We start from the raw sequence: 19,923 nt of genomic DNA, 5'->3' as shown, positions 1-19,923 counted from the left end.
CTCACGCGGCCGCGGCCTCGTCTCGCCAATCCGGGAGGCGGGGTCGCGGGCTGAGACGCCCAGGCCGAGCTGCGCCGCGTTCGACACGGGGAGCGAGATCTCCTTCCTCTAGGCCGCCGGCACGACCGACCTCGCCGGCGACGAATCGGACTCCACCAGCCCGAGCAAGAGGAAGGAGAAGAGGAGTTCGCACCGGCGGAGCCAGAGCTGCGGGCAGAGCTGTGGGTCGCGGGGTGGGGCTAGGCCGTGCGGGCGGGATACAAGAGCTGATGGGCTCGGTATCTTTGCCCTGCGGCACCACCTGGATACAAAACAAGGATAGAAGACGAGGTAGATAGAATATCTGTTGGATGTGAGTTTTTTTTGTCTCATTTTTTTTAGCCAAGTTATCCAAGATACAAGAGCTCTTGGAGATGCTCTCATGGGGCTATCTTCCTTACAGATATATCCTAATAATGATTAGAACCATTTCAGATTTTTACCTATCCGTGCATGTGCCGGCAGGCATAATCCGTCATTCTTTTTGGCTTTGACGCCGCCACAAAAATAACCATCCCCTTCTACATCAAGTTTGTGGCACTGATCCACTCACTCGCACGAATGAGATTTCCGCGATTAGGTACTCCTAAGTAGTGGTTGTACCCCCAACCAGCAAAATGTTCAGACTGAGCGAAAGTGCTCACCATATTGGCTCTTATTTATTGAGGTGGAACCATTTCAATTTTAGCAAGTCATTTTTTTGCAAAGATAGTACAGACTTGGATGCTCACAAACATGCATGCGCACTCATCCTTGTGAATATAAGTACACACCCATATCCCTATGACCACATTCAAGAGAATGAACTAGCTGGCCAATTCTCGAGATTTACAAAGTCATCACATCTCGCTGTCGATGGACATGTCCATACCATTGAAAGAATAACACTTATTAAAATGAAATAAATTCAGAACCAAGCACCTGTACCACCTTGAGGACAAGAACGCAAACAGGTACGTTCCACAACAAGTAACATTACAAGCTCAAAGGAAGAATTTGATTAGGTGTAGGACGCGTATATTTTGGTATATTAGATCTGAGTTCTTCTGCAAATATGTACGCTAATGATGCTTTCTACAATGACTTCAAAGCAACGTACAGGTGCGGTGTAGTTGGTGTTGTAGTGCTACCTGACATGATCACCTCGACCATAATTTTCTACGGAGCTTGGGTTGTACCTGTATGGTATGATCATTCGTCTAATAATTGCGATTCCGATGGAAGCACAAGCTTGCCGGGTAGGATTATTGTTGTTTGCTGTCCAGTAAGGGATTCAGCGTTTGGTGCTTGAATCTGATTGTATGGCTGTATGTGATCGCTGAGAACTAGTAGGTCATGACAAATGTTCTGAAGCCTCATCAGTTATAAAAGACATGAAGGAGCTTAGCAGCAAATGTTCTTGAGATTAATTTTAAATTTGCTAGTCGATCTTGTCATAAGGTGGCTCATGTATGTGTATTGGTAAATAGGCTTTTACTGCTGCTGCTATGATGAGGGTTGAGTGGTGGCTCAGTGAAGCACCCAAATCAGTGAACAGTTAAAAAACTAAATGGTGTCACAATTATCGCAAACCAATTGTTCACTACGGGATTGAGTTTATTTGCGTGCCAAGTCGCAAACCAATTGTTCACTACGGGATTGAGTTTATTTGCCGTGTGCCGAGGACACACGGCAAACACAGCCCAGCAAAGCCCAACGGTCGGCCGATGGCCATTAATGGTGCTGGTATTTGTCGTGTGCCTAGGGCGGTCTGCACACGACACACAGTGTGCTAGGTATTTGCCGTGTGTTTTATGATCCTGCACACGGCAAAGGATATATTTGTCATGTGTTTTATTTATGCCGTGTGTTTTGTGATCGCACACAGCAAAAGATATATTTGTCATGTGTTTTATTTGTGTGTTATGTTTTACGGTCAGCATATGCGGCAAAAAGCTTCATTATTTACCGTGTGCCCGATATTGTACACACGGCAAAAATGTTGGCACATGGCAACTGTGCCGTTTCTGTAGTGGTTATAATAGCATTCAAGAACACCCAAAACAACTTCGAAGACATCAAACTAACAAAACACACAGGCACATAACACACATAACACAAGGGATACCTACTGTTGACACTCAAAATTGGCATGACCTGAAGTAGGCAAGATAAAGGCCAAAATAGCCAATTCAATATTAACTCTTATTATTTTGCAAGTTTGGCATATATGACCATTGCGCAGGATATGGAGATCGTTTTGGGATATTTTGGATATGATTTCATCAATGAGATAAAGATGGGCACAAAAAGGCATCAAGATGAGGTCAAATCTTGGGTTTTAATGCACCAAGTCGAAGCCCTCGTCTAGACGATCGAAACGGACACATGGATCGCCTAATTCGGAGTCCGGGTGTAGGAGTTATGGCGCCAGAAAGTTCGCCTATCTGGGCAAAACCGGTTTGACCGGATTTGGGGACCGGTCTGACCGGTTTTGGCTGCTGTGCAGCACGAGGAGTCCGGTCTGACCGGATTTGGTGACCGGTCTGACCGGTTTTTAGCAGATTAGTCCGAATTAGAGTTGTAATTTGATTCTAGGTCGGTTTGTAATATATTTTTGACCTCCCACGGGTACAGACCTTCCCACCCTATAAATATAAAGGGCTATGGCCGATTGAGACATACCCAATCGAACAATACAAAATACATCTACTTTTTACCTCTAAACCCTAGTCTTTTCCAATCTCCCTTGCTGTCCATCATGATCTCCACGGCCATTGATGGCATCCTAAGCTCGCTGGTCGACCTAGGGCACGTCCGGCGACGTTCACGCCCCGACGGGGTCCCTCCCGGGTGAGAGCTTCGACGGCCTTTGCTAGTTTGCTCATAAACTAGTCGTTCTTCGTCACGTAAGAACGTTGGTTATCCTTTGCTGGTTTGCTCGTAAACCTTGCCGCTCTTCACCACGTAAGTGTGATACTTATCCCTCAAGACGACCAATTCCAGCAAAACCCTAGAAACCGGTCTGACCGGTTTGCTCAACCGGTCTAACCGGTCCGTGTGGCCTTGCTGCTCTTCGGTCCCTTTGCGACTCGCACGTTCGAGTGCTCTCGTGTGTTGACCGAGATTTGCGCCAACACATTTTGGCGACTCCGCTGGGGACGATAATTCTGGTTATTAAAGCAACCGAATTTTTCTACCCTAGCCCTGTATTAATTGATCTACTATTTTGGTTCGCCCTTGTTATTGCATCTGGTCTCTTTAGACCGATTGCAAATATAATTGTGGTATTGCACTAGGCTACTCAAGCCGATTGCACTCTACTTTGCTTGCTGCTACATATCAAAGATCAAAAGAAAAGGCAAAGTGTTGGTTATTGATTGCTTGGATTATCAAATATATCAGGATTTATTGATTACAAGACCAGAAGCATCAAGACCTACTAAGAAGTATACATGGCGGGTTATTCATATGCACCACAACAATATTACTACACCACGCCTGAGGTACAACATGCAAGTACATCATATATTTCTACTGATTATTTTGCTAGTACCATAAATTCTCATGTTGATGTTGCTAGTCATAATAGTGGTATACATATTGCACCGGCTAGTAATTATTCAGATGGTTTTAATTATGCTGCTTATAATTCTGAAAATTTCATGCAACAGCCCATGCCAAATAATATGCATAATTTGAATTTTGATGCTACTAGCAACATACAACATACATATTTTCATACATCGGCAGCAGAACAAGTTCACATGCCGATGAACAATTATCAAGGCCAAACTAACATAGTGAGTTCGGCCAATCTTTATGAGACATCATGTGCTAATGATTTTAATAATTTTCAGCAAGGTGTTTCATATGCTTATTCATCGGCAACAAATTTAGAATATTTGACTCAAAGCATGCCGATGAATGAGAAAATTGGCCATGCTGATTTTAGATTTCCGGCCAATTATTCTCAACCATTATATGCTAGAGTGGAAGATGCATGTATAAATTCAGCACCATATACAAATGCTAATACTCATACTTCGGTTCCAGATGTTTCCAATACTTATAGCCGAATTATAGAGAATTCAGCAAGATCACATTCATCTCCACAGATTAATTTTTCATGTGTTTCATCTCATGCATCATCACATAGTTTCGGTACTACTCATTCTTCGTTAGCGAAAGTTCATGCTTGTGATTTTGCACAAAAGGCTGCACCGAATAGTGTTTCTACTATATTGCAAAAAGCCAAATACTTTGTGGGATGCAAAATATGCTGAGCTTAAGAATGATGTGCTTAAAAGATTTAACAAGGATAAAAAATTTGAGGATAAGCTTAGGAAATTTGCAGAAACACAAATAAGATTGTATAAATCTTGTTTCCAAGAAACAGAGCAAGGATTTGTTCAAGTAATGGAATTACCATCCATTGACGATATATTCAAGGAAATGAGATTTGCAGCTACAAAGCCGGTTACATCATCGGTTGATAGTGGAAGAAAGGATAATTCCGATGTGGGTAGCAATTCGGTTATGGTGAGAACCGAATTGAATAAAGATCGTCCCGAATCTATTGTTTTGAAAGAGAAAAGTCTAGTTGTACAAAAACCTGCCAAATTCAATAAAACAGCTATGCTTGACTTTTCGGAAGCTAAAAGACCCATATCTGTAAGTAGCCTTGTCAAGTGCAATAGTGAGCAACAATTTATGACTGAACGGAGTTCGGTTGGTGATATACATCAAGATACTAGAGACCATTATCTCAGGAGCAATGACAAGATATTGACGGTCCAACATTCAGAGTTGTCCAGTCGCGCTGGAACAACCGGTCAGACCGGGTCAAGTCGACCGGTCAGACCGGTTCCTGCGGAAAGTGCTGCAGGTGGTCATCGGGAGGAAAGGCATGATATCATCCACAAAAAGGTTCCTCGCCTCTCCAGCATATTTGACAAGGTACGCTTTTCAAGTAATTTACCCAATTCCAGATCAGATCATATGATTTCAGTCGATACATCTACTAGAGATATGATTGTGAATAATCCTAGAAGATCGATTGAGGAAGGTAATTTACTTGCTAGCAACAAAATAATTTCAGATAGTGTCGGCCAATGCATTGTGAAAATTAGAAAGGCCGATAATAGTAATATTTTGGCATTTAGACTCGCTCCGTCATCGTTGCCAAAATTTTTCTCTACATGGTTTACTTGTGGTCATTCTGGGATTAAAAACAAGAAACCAAAACCGAAAAGCATTGTGAAATCCGATGATGATATAGTGATAAGCTCTAAAGTATCGGATGTGACAAGCACAAGGAAAGCTATAGCCGAATGGATTAATGAGAAATCTGAACCATTCGTTTGCTCAGCCTTAAAACCTTCTCCACAAAAGCGCCGGTTAGAGAAAATAAAATATACCTTCGATTTGACTTTGTGTGATGATTTATTTGATATATTGCTGGAGAAGAATTTTATTAAACCTTTTGGTCACAAAGTCTTGCTATCATCTCTTGATGCAAAGGAGCGAGATTATTGCAAGTTGCATAATTCATTTGATCACAGTATTCAGAATTGCAATATGTTTCGCCAAATTATACAATCGGCCATTAACTCCGGACGATTGAAATTTGCTCATGAACAAGAGAATGACCAATTGAAATAAATTGGTCTTGATGATAAGAAGTTACAAAATTGGCCAACATCGGCCAGTCCATGTAACAAGAAAAATATTTATGAGAAGGAAGATTCTAAGCCCTCAAGTGATATAGAAGACATCATCCAAATTGAAGATGTTTCGAAAGACGATGAGCTTAATAAAAATCTGGAAAATACTGGGGGGTAAACAGGTTCTTCACAATCGGAACAAGAACCGATTACTTCTGCTGTGCTGACAAGACACGTCAGACCGGTTTGCTCAACCGGTCAGACCGGTTCTGATCAGGGATGCCCAGAAATATTGAAATCAGAGCGTCTTAAGATAAATGGAGCTAAAGACCATAATAAGCACAATGGCAAGAAGCTGAAGCTCAGTTTTGATGAACTTCTAGCTAAATACCTAGAAGAGAATGATGCCAAACGTGCTAATCGGTCAAATGATGTTAAATCATCAAGATTACCTCCTAAGCATAATTCTAGGAGTTGGAATTGGCAAAGGAAAAACTTTCATTCAGCAGCACCATATTCTCCTTCGGGGCCATCGATGCCAATTCCAAACGTTTTGCATCCCGCTGGTTTTCATCACCATTCATCATGGGGATGGGATGATCCATAGGCACATACTCCTTCACCATTCATCATGGGGATGGGATGATCCATAAGCACATACTCCTTCATATTTTAGACCATATCATGTAGAGTATGCAGCACCAAGAGAACCGTCATGTGTAGGGCAGCCGTGCATTGAGAATGACCGATTTAAGCCAAAGTATCGGTCTAGAGTTCAAGAGAAGAAAAAGGTTGTCAAGCAGATTTATGTAGTGAAAAAGGATGGTCGCAAAGCCACAAGTTCAGATCTGAATACAATTGCTGAAAAGCTGATTAATGTGTTAAAGACTTCGGCTATTAATGGCAATGAAAAGGAAAATTCAGCTGTTGATATTCCAAATACCAAATCTGGCCAAAAGAAGTTAAAGGAGCCGAAAATCAAGAAGAAGGTGCTGCTGTCCAAAGCTCAAGCACAGCCGAGGTATTTACTCGGCTCATCAGGTTGGCAGAGGAAGAAGCTCCAGAGACTTAGTGCCCAGGAGCTGAAAGAAAAAGGCATGGCGTGGGTTCTTAAAGGAAGCATTCAAACTCAAGACGAAGATGATGTTTGCACAGAAGGTGCAATGCAATTAAAGAAGAATAGAAGGTCCAAGAGACGATCTTCAAATATAAGGTTTGCACCAAATTATCAAAATTATTGGTTAGTACATCATCCATTTGATTCACAAATACTATATATGCCTGTGTATTGGAATTCATCCATGAATATGTTTGGTTATCCCTCATGGTCTTATTTTGATCCTTGGACGCCATGTGGGTCTTTATATCAAGGAGGGTTATCACCAAATTGTTATGCCTATTGATTAATTTCAAAAGCCGAAATATTTAGTTCCTGGAGATGGTTTTTATTCTGGATTTTATATGTCTCTCTACACTATTTCGGCTATACATATTCTTATGGATGAATTTACTGTGGACGATAATTTGTATCATCCTTGGCAACACATACGGCCGTTGAATGTCTTTGATCATCGTCCTAAAGTGTTAAGCTTCCCGATAAGATATCACTTAATTATTTTAATGCTCGGGGGGCAAGGTATTAGTAAAATGAGCATTTTTCCCCTATGGATTTGGTACTTTTTTTGGATCGGCTTGAAAGAGTTCTCAAGGCACTGGTGTTGTTTTTGTTTCATCAAATGATGCTATTTTGAGACGTATAGCCGGTTTAAATATTTTACACCAATATTTAGGCCGAATATGAAGTTCTGTATTCGAGCTAGAAATCTTGTGATCCATAGGTGTGAAATAGGCAAAAGCGTTTGGTGATTCAATATTGATAGGTGCAGCAAGTACTTAAGCTGAACTGATGCTTATTTGGATCACAAAAGGATTATCATGAGAATGTCTAGATGTGATATCTTGCTTTGATGAATTTGTCATTTACCATATACCTAGACATGTTGATAACGGTGCAAATATTTTGACACATCAAACATCTGGCTATATGATTAGAAAAGATCAATTTCATATCAAAAGGCCGATGTTTGTTGATACCAAGGTGCACTCTCTGGACATACCGGTCCAACCGGTTTTTGAGACCGGTCTGACCGGATTCCATGACCAGTCTGACCGCTTGTGGAACCGCTGAACCGGTTTAACCAATTTTTCTTGTGGAAAACACTAAGTCGGCTATGGTGGCCCAAAATCATAATGCAGCCGAGGTTAGTGTTTGGAGAAAATCTTTTATTGATTATCTACAGAGTTATAGCTGTACAAAAGTTTGGCAATTTACATTCAATTATATTTTGATGACGAGTTATGCCATCAAGATGCCGAAGGTGTTATGTTGGGTTACTTTATGCTAAGTTGAGGAGCATTGCAAAGACTGATTGTTTTCATAATGATTTGGTCGATTTAGGGATATGTGGTGAAGATGGTTCTAGCCATTGCATCAAGTATTCATAGCCGAGGTGGTGTGTACTCGGGCTTGTATCTCACTCATCATGTGCAAATGAAAACAACAAAGATGATATTGTCATCCCGGTTAGTACCAAGTAACATGGCCCATGAAGTTTTATTGGTTTTAGAAAAAAAACATAGATGATGTACTAGTATTAGTCATCGGTCTTCTATGATTTTGGCCAAAAGAGATGTTTCTTGGTACGCAAACTTTACCAAGAAACAGGGGGGGATATGTTGACACTCAAAATTGGCATGACCTGAAGTAGGCAAGATAAAGGCCAAAATAGCCAATTCAATATTAACTCTTATTATTTTGCAAGTTTGGCATATATGACCATTGCGCAGGATATGGAGATCGTTTTGGGATATTTTGGATATGATTTCATCAATGAGACAAAGATGGGCACAAAAAGGCATCAAGATGTGGTCAAATCATGGGTTTTAATGCACCAAGTCGAAGCCCTCGTCTAGACGATCGAAACGGACACATGGATCGCCTAATTCGGAGTCCGGGTGTAGGAGTTATGGCGCCAGAAAGTTCGCCTATCTGGGCAAAACCGGTTTGACCGGATTTGGGGACCGGTCTGACCGGTTTTGGCTGCTGTGCAGCACGAGGAGTCCGGTCTGACCGGATTTGGTGACCGGTCTGACCGGTTTTTAGCAGATTAGTCCGAATTAGAGTTGTAATTTGATTCTAGGTCGGTTTGTAATATATTTTTGACCTCCCACGGGTACAGACCTTCCCACCCTATAAATATAAAGGGCTATGGCCGATTGAGACATACCCAATCGAACAATACAAAATACATCTACTTTTTACCTCTAAACCCTAGTCTTTTACAATCTCCCTTGCTGTCCATCGTGATCTCCACGGCCATTGATGGCATCCTAAGCTCGCTGGTCGACCTAGGGCACGTCCGGCGACGTTCACGCCCCGATGGGGTCCCTCCCGGGTGAGAGCTTCGACGGCCTTTGCTAGTTTGCTCGTAAACTAGTCGTTCTTCGTCACGTAAGCGCGTTGGTTATCCTTTACTGGTTTGCTCGTAAACCTTGCCGCTCTTCACCACGTAAGTGTGATACTTATCCCTCGAGACGACCGATTCCAGCGAAACCCTAGAAACCAGTCTGACCGGTTTGCTCAACCGGTCTAACCGGTCCGTGTGGCCTTGCTGCTCTTCGGTCCCTTTGCGACTCGCACGTTCGAGTGCTCTCGTGTGTTGACCGAGATTTGCGTCAACACCTACATAAATGTTAGCAACCTGGCCAAACCACAATATTGAAAGTAGACGACGAACCGACTAACGGTCGCATTTAAGCAGCATCAACGCAGCCCGCAGCGGCTGGGGACGAAGGCAACCATGCCACCCCGCACGTCGTAGACGATCTCCTTCGTCCGCTGCAGCTGAGACCCCAGCAAGTTCCAGGGGAAATCGTTGTCGGGGGACGCGGCGAATGCCAGGCATCCGAACGGGAAGTCCTCGTCGAGGTGCTCGCGGAAGAAGTACATGAACTGTCGGTCGTCGAGGTCCATGGTCTCCCCGTTCCCGAACCTGAGCGTGATGTCCGGGAGCTCGATTTGCTGGAGCCCCGTGAAGTTGTAGCACGTGTCGAGGTCGCTGAACGCCGGCGCGGGCTGGTACTTGGCCATCGCCCTCCGGAACTCGTCGCGGAGCGCCGCGTAGATCGGCGGGTTCAGGTAGGTGAAGGCCGATTGCGTGTCAATCATCGTCCCGTTGCCCCTGAACATGGCCGGCGGCAACGGGAGGTCCTTGCCGTTGATGGCGATGGCGACGAGGTCGACGTAGTAGAAGTTCGGCCCCCTCTCGTTGGTCACCAGCGGCGCGTACTTGACGCCGGCGAGGCCGGAGTATTCCCACAGTGCGGGGGCGATGTTGAGGAAGCCGTGCGTGTCCGTGTCCGCCGGGAGGCAGATGGAGAACGCGGCCGTACCGGGCGGCGATGAGAGCAGCACGCGGGTCGCCAGCGAGTGGCGGCTCCGGCTGAGGTCGATGTTCCCGACGCCCGGACCGTCGCTGAAGTACATGTTGTCGAGCTGCATGCACCCGGCGGAGAAGTCCTCGAACTTGGCCGAGGGCGAGATCGTGAGCGTGTCCGTCACGACGGTGCCGTTGCCGAAGACGAAGGTCGAGTTCTGGAACGTGAAGGTGCACAATGACCCGGACGAGCACGTCGTCTGCCTGCAGTCCGGCGACCCGCATGGCAGGGCGCTGAACGACGAGGACAGGGAGGGGTCGAAGGCCCGGTCGCACGGCGCGGCCCCGGAGGACCCCAAGATGCACGGCTTGCACCGGAGATTGGACATGCCGCTGACGTCGAAGTACATGGGGAGCTGCTGCGCCGGAGTGCCGTAGCCGGCGAGCACCGTGTAGTCGAACACTCCGGGGAGGCTGCTGATGACGTTCTGCGTGGCGGGGACGGAAAGCCCTGACGCCGGCATAGCGGAGGGGGCAGGGGCTGGGGCAGGAGCAGCGGCCGCTGCAGCCTGGATCCCCGAGAGGTAGCGCAGGCGGACGCCGTCCCGGTGCAGGATCTCATCCAGCGACGCCTTGCCATGCTTTCGGGCCCCACGGCCGCCGAGAGGAGAGCACGGGCTCAGCCGGTGCACCAACGGCAGCTTGTTGCCATTGCCGTGTCCTGGATCATCACGACAAGAGCTAGTTAACACGCGACAAGTAACAAGTTGATTTGGATAGTAGTGGAGTTGACGCCCAAGTGGCATCGTTCGGCATTGTACCTGAAGCTGTGGACGGGCAGGCATCCGACGACGGCGAGGCACCGGAGTCGTCGGTCGAACGGAGAAGGACGAGCCTTGACCCATGGGTGAGAGTGACGAGAAGGCACAGGAGCATAAGGGGCAGAGGCATGGCTGAAGCCATGACTCTTTAGAAGACTACTACTTGTCCTGAATACAAAGCAGTTGCAAACTGTATCTGCTGGTGAGAACTCTTCCATATATATATATATATATATATATATATATATATATATATATATATATATATATATATACACACACACACACACACACACACGTGCATAATTGGCATTTTATTCTTGTTGCATCCTTTTGTATATAACAAGAAATCATCGATGGATGTATTTGAATTGGTCATAATCCTCTGAATATACGAATCCATATTTATCATGCATGCCGGCGTGCTGGGACAAACCAATCAGTCCAACCCTTAATGGTTGGTGGGGCCCCGCTGTACAGCGCTAAATAAAAAGGGGGTGAGGGGCCAGGCACTGGGTACGAAGTTCACCGCGCCACAAGCCCCCTCACCCACATTCTCTAAACCCTAGCCGATCTGTAGGGGGCGCTGGAGCAGCGGGAAGTCTCACCGCCGCCGCCGTTGACCCTGGTCCGTCGTCGTTGGCACCGTCGTCCACGACAACACCGCCACGACCGTGAAGCCGCTGCATCGCTCGCCGCTGCCCTAGAGCAGATCTTCATCAGCGAACCAGTGATGGCCGCCTCAAGCTCCTCCGGTGGTGATGGTCTCTCCCTCTCTCCCTCTGTGTACTCTCTCATTTCTCTTGTTCTAGATATAGGAACTCCCTTTTTGTACCCATGAAAAGGAAAGATCAAAGGAAACCCCACTCGATCTGTGCACTGTGTGATCCTAGAGTCTAACAATGGTATCAGTCGCCTACACACGTGTAGATCGAGGTCGGCAAAGAAAGATTCGAGTGCGAATCGAAACAAAAGTCAAAGAAAAGCGAATCGATTTCAAATCGAACAGAAATGGATCAAACCCTAACCCTAGAAGGGGACGCAGGACTTACCTCGTCCACGCGCCACCATTGACCGCCGATGCGCGGGACTTGAATGCGCCGCCGCTCACCGGAGCGTGGCACAGGGAGCTGCCGCTCGCTGCCGGGACGTCGGGACGCACGCGCGCGAGCTCGGAAGCCGAGCACCGTCAATGGCGAGCTCGACGGCGGCGCGCTCCCCAACCGGTGGGTGCGCGCGCTGGCGAGCAAGCCGCGGCGACGCCGCCCAGTCACCTCCTCCGCGGACGCCATGGCCGTCGCTCTCACTCTGGCCGCCGCCGCTCGAGTAGTAGAGAGAGAAGGGGAGGAAAGGAAATGGATTAGGGTTTCCGGGGAAATCGGCCGGATGGGGTTTTTATTTCACCGGAATCAAAGCGGAGCCGTCGGATCGCATCCGACGGCAGGCGGCGGCCGGACGGCTCTTGGGCCAAATGTGGCCCAAGAGGGAGCCGAACGCGGGCCGAATTTACGACCCAGGCCCACGCTGCGGCCTGGGTGGGGGGAGCGCCGCGCGCTCGCAGGCCGCGGGCCGCATTCGCAGTTGGGCCGGCTCAACAGTGTTCATTTTCAATGTTTTTCTATTTTTCAGAAGCAGTTTCTATAGAATTTTGAATGGATTCCGTTATAATTTGATCTCTATTCAATTTTTGCACCAACGTGTTTATTGTTTAGAGATGAAAGTTCACAGTTTTGCTTCTGAAAATAGAAATTCTTACATGTTTCCGGTGCAAAGTTTAAAGTAATTGCTCTCTAATTTAATTCGAACCAACGAGACTATTAAATTTCAGACAATGTTTAAAGTATTTTTTTAGGATTATAGTATTGTTATTTTTCTGACCAATGTTGTTAATTACAATACTGTAATTTCATAGTTCTTGTGCATTTATTTCTATTTCTGCCCAATGATGATATAGATTTAATTGTATAAACAGTTGTATGTTCTATTTTTTACCAACATTGGAATTATTACATGCAATTGTTATTATTATGTTCTCACTATTTTTTGAAATTTTCAGCGGGGATGAACTTGATGGGATTCATCACTCACATCCCAACTCTAAAAGGAGACAACTATGGGGAATGGATCAAGAAAGTTGATCTTTCTTTCGTCTGTGGAGAGGTGGATGAGATAATCACCACTCCAAAGCCCACTGAGCCACTGGCTCCAGTGAGAGGGGAATCTGACACTGATGCTGAGTGGCAGAAAAAGGAAAGGACTATGCTCCCTTAAAGATGGCTTATGATCTCAAAAAGACAAAGTGGAACAATGCTAACAAGAAATGTGTGGCAGTGATAAAGAACACAATTGATCCTAACATTTTGGGTTCAATTGGAGAGTGTGATTCTGCTGCAGAGTACCTTGAAAAGATAAAGAACGAGTTTACTGATTCTTCAAAGACTTATGCCACACAGATCATAGAGCAGTTGGTCACAAAAAGCTACTATAGCAATGCCGGTACTATAAGAGATCATATCATGGGGATGTGCGTATTGAACTCCAAGCTCAAACCAATGGACTTGGATCTCAAAGAAGAGTTTATGGTGCAACTGGTGTTCGCCTCTCTGCCAAAAGAGTTTGCAACGTTCGTTGTAAACTATAACTCGCAGCCAGAGAAGTGAAACATGGAAAAGGCAATTGGCATGTGTGCGCAAGAGGAAGATAGACTCAAGAAACAGAATGGTGGGTCTATCAATTTTGTGCATAATAACAAGAAAAGGCCCTTCCATGCTGCTTCTTCCCCTAAGGCAAAAGATAAAGCTCCCATGCCATATCAGCATCAACAGCAGCGTCCTCCAGCAGGCAAGAATGAGTGCCACTACTGTCACAAGGAGGGACATTATAAGTAAGATTGTCCCAGCTATCTGAAAATGATAATGGCAAAGAATGGTGAGAATGTTATTTCATTTGTAAATGAATCCCTATATATAAAATTTTGTAAATCTACTTGGTGGATTGATTCTGGTGCAACTGTGCATGTTGCAAATTCTTTACAGGGGTTCCGTTCGACAAGGACTACGCTAAGAAGCGAAAGACACATTAAAGTCGCGAACGGAGTACAAGCAAATGTGGAAGCTGTTGGCGATGTCTCCCTCGAGCTAGTTAATAGTTTCATGCTTGTATTAAAAGATGTTTTATTTGTTCCTTCGCTTTAGAGAAACTTGATTCGTGTATCACGCTTAGACACAGATGGTTTTGGTTGTCATTTTGCGAATGGCAAATGTGAACTATGGTTTAATAATAATTGTATTGGTGATGCTTTTCTTTACAGTGATCTATATTTATTATCTATGCGTGATAAAGTGCATTCTGTATGTGATGTGAATGTGAATGAATCCTTGTCAGAGAAAGAAACAAAGAAAAGAAAGAGAACTCAAGATACTTCATCAAAATTATGGCACTGTCGTTTATGCCATATTTCGAGGGGGAGAATTAAAAGCTTAGTGAAGAGTGAAATTCTTCCTCCGCTAGAGTTCTCTGATCTTGAACAATGCGTTGAATGCATTAAAGGAAAATTTGTAGAGAAAATTAAAAAGGGTGCCAAACGAAGTGCTGGAACATTAGAAATAATCCACACTGATATATGTGGCCTGTTTCCTGTGAAAAGTGTGGATGGCTATGATTCGTTCATAACATTCAAAGACGATTACTCCCGCTATGGTTATATTTATCCAATTAAAGAAAGATCTGAGGCATTGGATAAATTTAAAATATTTAAAGCTGAGGTTGAAAATCAGCTTGACAAAAGAATTAAAATAGTAAGGTCAGACCGTGAAGGGGAGTACTACAGTCGACATACCCCTTATTGACAAGTTCCTAGACCTTTTGCAAGGTTTTTACAGGAAAAAGGTATAGTTGCCCAATATTCCACACCGGGGGAGCCTCAGCAAAATGGAGTAGCTGAAAGGCGCAACCGTACACTAATGGATATGGTGCGCAGTATGATGAATTATTCCACACTGCCATTGAGTCTGTGGATGGAGGTGTTAAAAACCGCCATTTATATTCTCAACAGAGTGCCAAGCAAATCGGTGCCCAAAACACCATATGAGCTATGGATAGGAAGAGAACCCTCACTGACTCACCTGCGGGTCTGGGGGAGCCCAGCTGAGGCTAAAGTGTTTAATCCAAGTATTGGAAAACTGGATCCCAAAACTATAAGCTGTCATTTTATCGGCTATCCTGAAAAGTGAAAGGTTTTCGTTTCTATTGTCCAGACAGACATACAAAGTTTGTAGAAACGAGACATGCTGTCTTTCTAGAAGACAAAATGATCTGGGGGAGCATGGTACCTAGAGAAATTGACCTTGAGGAGAAGCGGGTGTATGTGCCTACTCCTATGATTCAAGTGCCATTTTTCTCACTACCTGTTGATGCTGCACCAAAAGTTCCAGAGATAGTGACGCCAGCACCTTCTTCGGTTGTTGCTGAGCCAACTATTCCAGATATTACGGTGTCAACACCTGTCGCAAACTCCACACATACCAACAGTGAGTGAAGGTTCGGAACCTGTCATCCAGGAACCGCCTGAACCCGTGGTTGGACATGAGGAGGAGGAGCTACAGCCCCCTATAGAAAATGTGCCAGAAGTTGAGGCACAAAATGTGCCACAGGCAGTGGCCCTTAGAAGGTCACAAAGAGAAAGAAGGTCGGCTATTTCTAGCGACTATGAAGTATATAATACCGAAGAGATTCATATGGAGGGTCATCCCACTTCATATGAAGAAGCCATGAGAAGTGTTCACTCATCTAAATTGCTGGAAGCTATGAAGGATGACATGAGATCAATGAGTTCCAATGGTGTTTGGGACTAAGAGGAAAGTCCTAAAGGAGCCAAAACAATAGGCTGTAAATGGGTCTACAAGATCAAACATGACTTCAAAGGGAATGTAGAAAGGTTCAAAGCACGACTCGTGGCAAAAGGCTTCACGCAAAGGGAAGGGATAGATTATAACAAAACCTTTTCTCCAGTTTCGTGTAAAGATTCCTTCAGGATAATAATGGCACTAGTGGCACATTATGACTTAGAGTTACATCAGATGGATGTGAAGACGGCATTCCTTAACGGGGATCTGTATGAAAACATTTACATGGCACAACCAAAAGGTTTTGTTGTGGAAGGAAAAGAACATATGAGATGTCGCTTAAAGAAATCCATTTATGGATTAAAGCAAGCCTCTAGGTAGTGGTATCTAAAGTTTGATGAAACAATAAGGAAATTTGGGTTTAAAGAAAATGAGGACAATTGCATTCATGCAAAGTTCAGAAGTGGAAAATTTATTTTCCTGATCCTGTATGTGGATGACATTCTACTTGCTAGTAGTGATGTCGGTCTGCTGCTAGAGACAAAGAAATTCTTGTCCTCAAACTTTGACATGAAAGATCTCGGTGAAGGTTCATTTGTTTTGGGAATTGAAATTCACCGAGATAGAACAAAAGGGGTATTAGGACTATCACAAAAGGCATACTTAGAAAAGGTACTAAAGAAGTACAATATGCAAATGTGCAAGCCTTCACCTGCTCCAATAGTCAAGGGCGATAGATTTGGAAAATTTCAATGTCCCAAGAACCAGTATGAGATCGATCAAATGAAAGCGGTTCCATATGCTTCAGCTGTCGAAAGCCTACAGTATGCTCAAGTTTGTACATGCCCTGACTAAGCATTTGTTATCGGGATACTTAGCAGATATCAAAGTAATCCAGGACAGGCACACTGGATCATGGTAAAGAAAGTTTTACGTTATGTGCAAGGCAAAAAAAGCGTCATGCTAACATACAGAAAATTCGATTCCCTAGAGATAGAAGGGTATTCAGATGCGGATTTTGCGGGGGGACATCGATGACCGAAAGTCCACGTTCGTTTATGTGTTCACACTCGCAGGGGGAGCTATATCATGGAAAAGCTCCAAACAAAGTGTCACTGCATCATCGACGATGTACGCTGAATTTGTAGCATGTTATGAGGCCTCGGGGCAGGTTGAATGGTTAAAGAAATTTATACCCGGTTTAAGAGTGGTAGACAGCATTCAAAGACCACTCAGAACGTACTGCAACAATGAACCAGCAGTGTTTTATGCTCACAACAATAAGTCAAGTGGTGCTGCCAAACACATTGACATAAAGTTTTATGTTGTGAAGGAGAAAATCCAGAATCACTCTATTACACTCGAGCATATAAGTACAAAGAAAATGCTTGCGGATCCGCTCACTAAAGGCTTACCACCCAATGTGTTCATGGAACACATAGCCGGCATGGGTTTAAGGGAAAGCCTGTGATTTCTGGAGAATAAAAGGGCCCAAAAGATAAAGAATTTGTTTCAAAACAGTGATGTGTGTGGTAGCTGTTGAGTCTATCGGTCTTGGACCGTGACGATAAAGCATGCTCTATTCATTAATCTGTGATGGAACAACTAAAGGAAAAAGGTTCAAGTTAAAGTATAAAGTTAAAGTGCAAAGTGAGATCAAGGGGGAGAATGTTGGATTGATCTCCTACTTAATAAGCCCAATGGCCTATTAGGCCCTTGATCCGCGCCCTGATCGGGGGCGTCCAACCCTTAATGGTTGGTGGGCCCCAGCTGTACAGTGCTAAATAAAAAGGGGGTGAGGGGCCAGGCACTGGGTATGAGGTTCACCGCGCGGCCAGCACCCTCACCCACATTCTCTAAACCCTAGCCGATCTGTAGGGGGCGCTGGAGCAGCGGGAAGTCTCACCACCGCCGCCGTCGACCCTGGTCCGTCGTCATTGGCACCGTCGTCCAAGATAACGCCGCCACGACCGTGAAGCAGCTGCATCGCTCGCCGCTACCCTAGAGGAAATCTTCATCAGCGAACCAGTGATGGCCGCCTCAAGCTCCTCCGGTGGTGATGGTCTCTCCCTCTCTCCCTCTGTGTACTCTCTCATTTCTCTTGTTCTAGATATAGGAACTCCCTTTTTGTACCCATGAAAATGAAAGATCAAAGGAAACCCCACTCGATTCGTGCACTATGTGATCCTAGAGTTTAATAGGATCATCCTAAACTCGATAGATGGTGAAATGGGAAATGCCTAGATAGACAATGAGTAGAGCAGTTCCAAGAGTTTCTACAAATCACACTAGTCAAATTCCTCTTTAGCTAGCCATTTAGCTTTCCAAGGTGGGGGAACCAACACACTAGTGAAATCTCCTTCTCACAAGCTCTCCTCTCTCCAACTCTCCTCCCGAGCTCACTGCTGCGTGGGCCCCACTCCACCCATGCTTGGCCGCCCCTCCGTCTCCGCTCGCCGTGCCGCCGCCCCTCCTCGGCTCGACTGCTCGCCTATCTCACCGTGCCACCGCCCCTCCTTCTTCGCTCGCTGAGCTTGCCACCATGGCCCGCTGCTTGTCATCCACTGTCGCGCTCCTCCTCCTGGTCCTCTCCCTTATGATCGTCGCGCACTACAGCTCCCTGAAAGCCAAACCCGCCACCAACACCGAATCAGCCGCCACAGCTGTGGCTGGGGATGACGAGAACGGTCCGCCCAACCCCACGCTCCCCGCCGAGGCGGTACTCCTGGTAGAGTAGCAGCAGCAGCACGGGTTCCTCCGCCTACTGTCTCATCGGCACCGCTACCGCCCCTACAACCACGACCACTTCAACCACCACCTCTGGTGGGCGCACCACCGCAGCACCCTCACAAAGGACGCGCTGTGCCGGTACCAATGCCATGGTAAGGCTTTGAGCCACATGGTCACCTTGCCCGCCGGCGAGACCAGGGAGGTGAAGGCCGTGGCTGAGCCGGACCCAGACCGCTCGCTCCTCGATAGTGACGGCGAGGGGGAGGTGGCCGCCAGCAGGGAGCCATCGTTCGGCGGGGCCCACAAGGAGGGAGCGCATGAGGACGAGGACGCAATGGTCAGGGCGTGAGGAAGGAGATGCGGCAGAGGTGGTGGCCCCACCACCTCGGTAGTTTAGCGAGTGTAGGCCGCTCGGCATGTTTGCCGAGCGAGGAGAGGGATATCGGGAGCCGGATAGCGAGCAGGCCAAGATACCGAGTCTATTGGATGGTTGATATGGGTTTTTTTTTCCAAAAAAGCTAGCTACACAACCGGAAAACCCAAATTTGCCGAGTGTCTCGGCCTTTGCCGAGTGCTAGAACATGGCCACTCGGCAAAGATGTGGTTTGCTGAGTGCTAGGACACGAGCACTCGGCAAACATCTGCCACACGGCATGCCCGAGATTTGCCAAGTGCCGGCCGTCGGCAACGAATGGCACTCGGCAAACTGTCACCTTTGCCAAGTGCTGGCCCGGCGGCACTCGGCAAAGCCGGCGCACGTGCCCAGCACGCGCGCCCGCCATGCGCCACCCGTTAGCCGCCGTTAGGGGGGCTGATGGCGTCAAGTCTTTGCCGAGTGCCACCACCTGGCACTCGACAAAGGGGATAGTTTGCCGAGTGCCTTCACTTGACACTCGGCAGAAGAGTAATTTTGCCGAGTGCCTCGAGCCTGGCTCTTGGCAAATTTTCTTTAGCCGAGTGCTGGAGCTTAGGTACTCGGCACTTTATTGATTGGTTTACTATTTTCTGTTAATTTTTTGTTTGCGGGGAATAATCGTTCGAAGTTAATATTAAATTAGAAGTGGATCAAAATTTGGAAATCAATTAATGGAAATTTGATATTTATGTACTAGAATGAAAACTGATGCCGTATGCGTGAAAGGACTTAAAAGTTGAAGCATCTTTATCAGGAAACTTGATCACAAGCGTGTGCACGGACGTTCGAAAAAAACCAAAAATAGCATGCAATGTCTGAAAATCATGGGAATTGTGCAAAACTCTTGGTTTCCTGCGAGGATAGAGTGGAAAATAATTGACAGCATTTCGGGCACGTGATAATGTACGCCGCTCACAAGCCGGAGAGTCTCCGAAGAAGTTTCGGAGAGATGTGTAGTATCCGGTTGGATTTGTGGTTGAAATGAAAGTCACA

The 19,923-nt window shown here is 45.9% G+C and overlaps 1 protein-coding gene across 1 annotated transcript; it reads right to left on the bottom strand.

The window, feature by feature from the left end:
• Nucleotides 1-9,507: 9,507 nt before the first annotated feature.
• LOC120669203 (aspartyl protease AED1-like) lies at nt 9,508-11,083 on the bottom strand. The gene is made up of 2 exons (XM_039948993.1): nt 10,942-11,083; nt 9,508-10,841 (listed from the first exon to the last, which is right to left on the bottom strand). The coding sequence occupies exons 1-2, from the start codon at nt 11,081-11,083 to the stop codon at nt 9,508-9,510; spliced, it is 1,476 nt and encodes a 491-aa protein (XP_039804927.1).
• Nucleotides 11,084-19,923: the final 8,840 nt, after the last annotated feature.

The sequence above is a fragment of the Panicum virgatum genome, chromosome 4N (assembly GCF_016808335.1).
Source record: "Panicum virgatum strain AP13 chromosome 4N, P.virgatum_v5, whole genome shotgun sequence".
NCBI lineage: Eukaryota > Viridiplantae > Streptophyta > Magnoliopsida > Poales > Poaceae > Panicum > Panicum virgatum.
The sequence above is the reverse complement of the archived record's forward strand: the minus strand, read 5'-3'. Positions and strand labels throughout refer to the sequence as shown.

Excerpts from the sequence above, each read along its gene's own strand:
- LOC120669203 (XM_039948993.1), bottom strand. The coding sequence starts at position 11,083 with ATGGCTTCAGCCATGCCTCTGCCCCTTATGCTCCTGTGCCTTCTCGTC. Across the intron at positions 10,842-10,941 it reads CTGCCCGTCCACAGCTTCAG|GACACGGCAATGGCAACAAG; the intron begins GTACAATGCCGA and ends GTGATGATCCAG.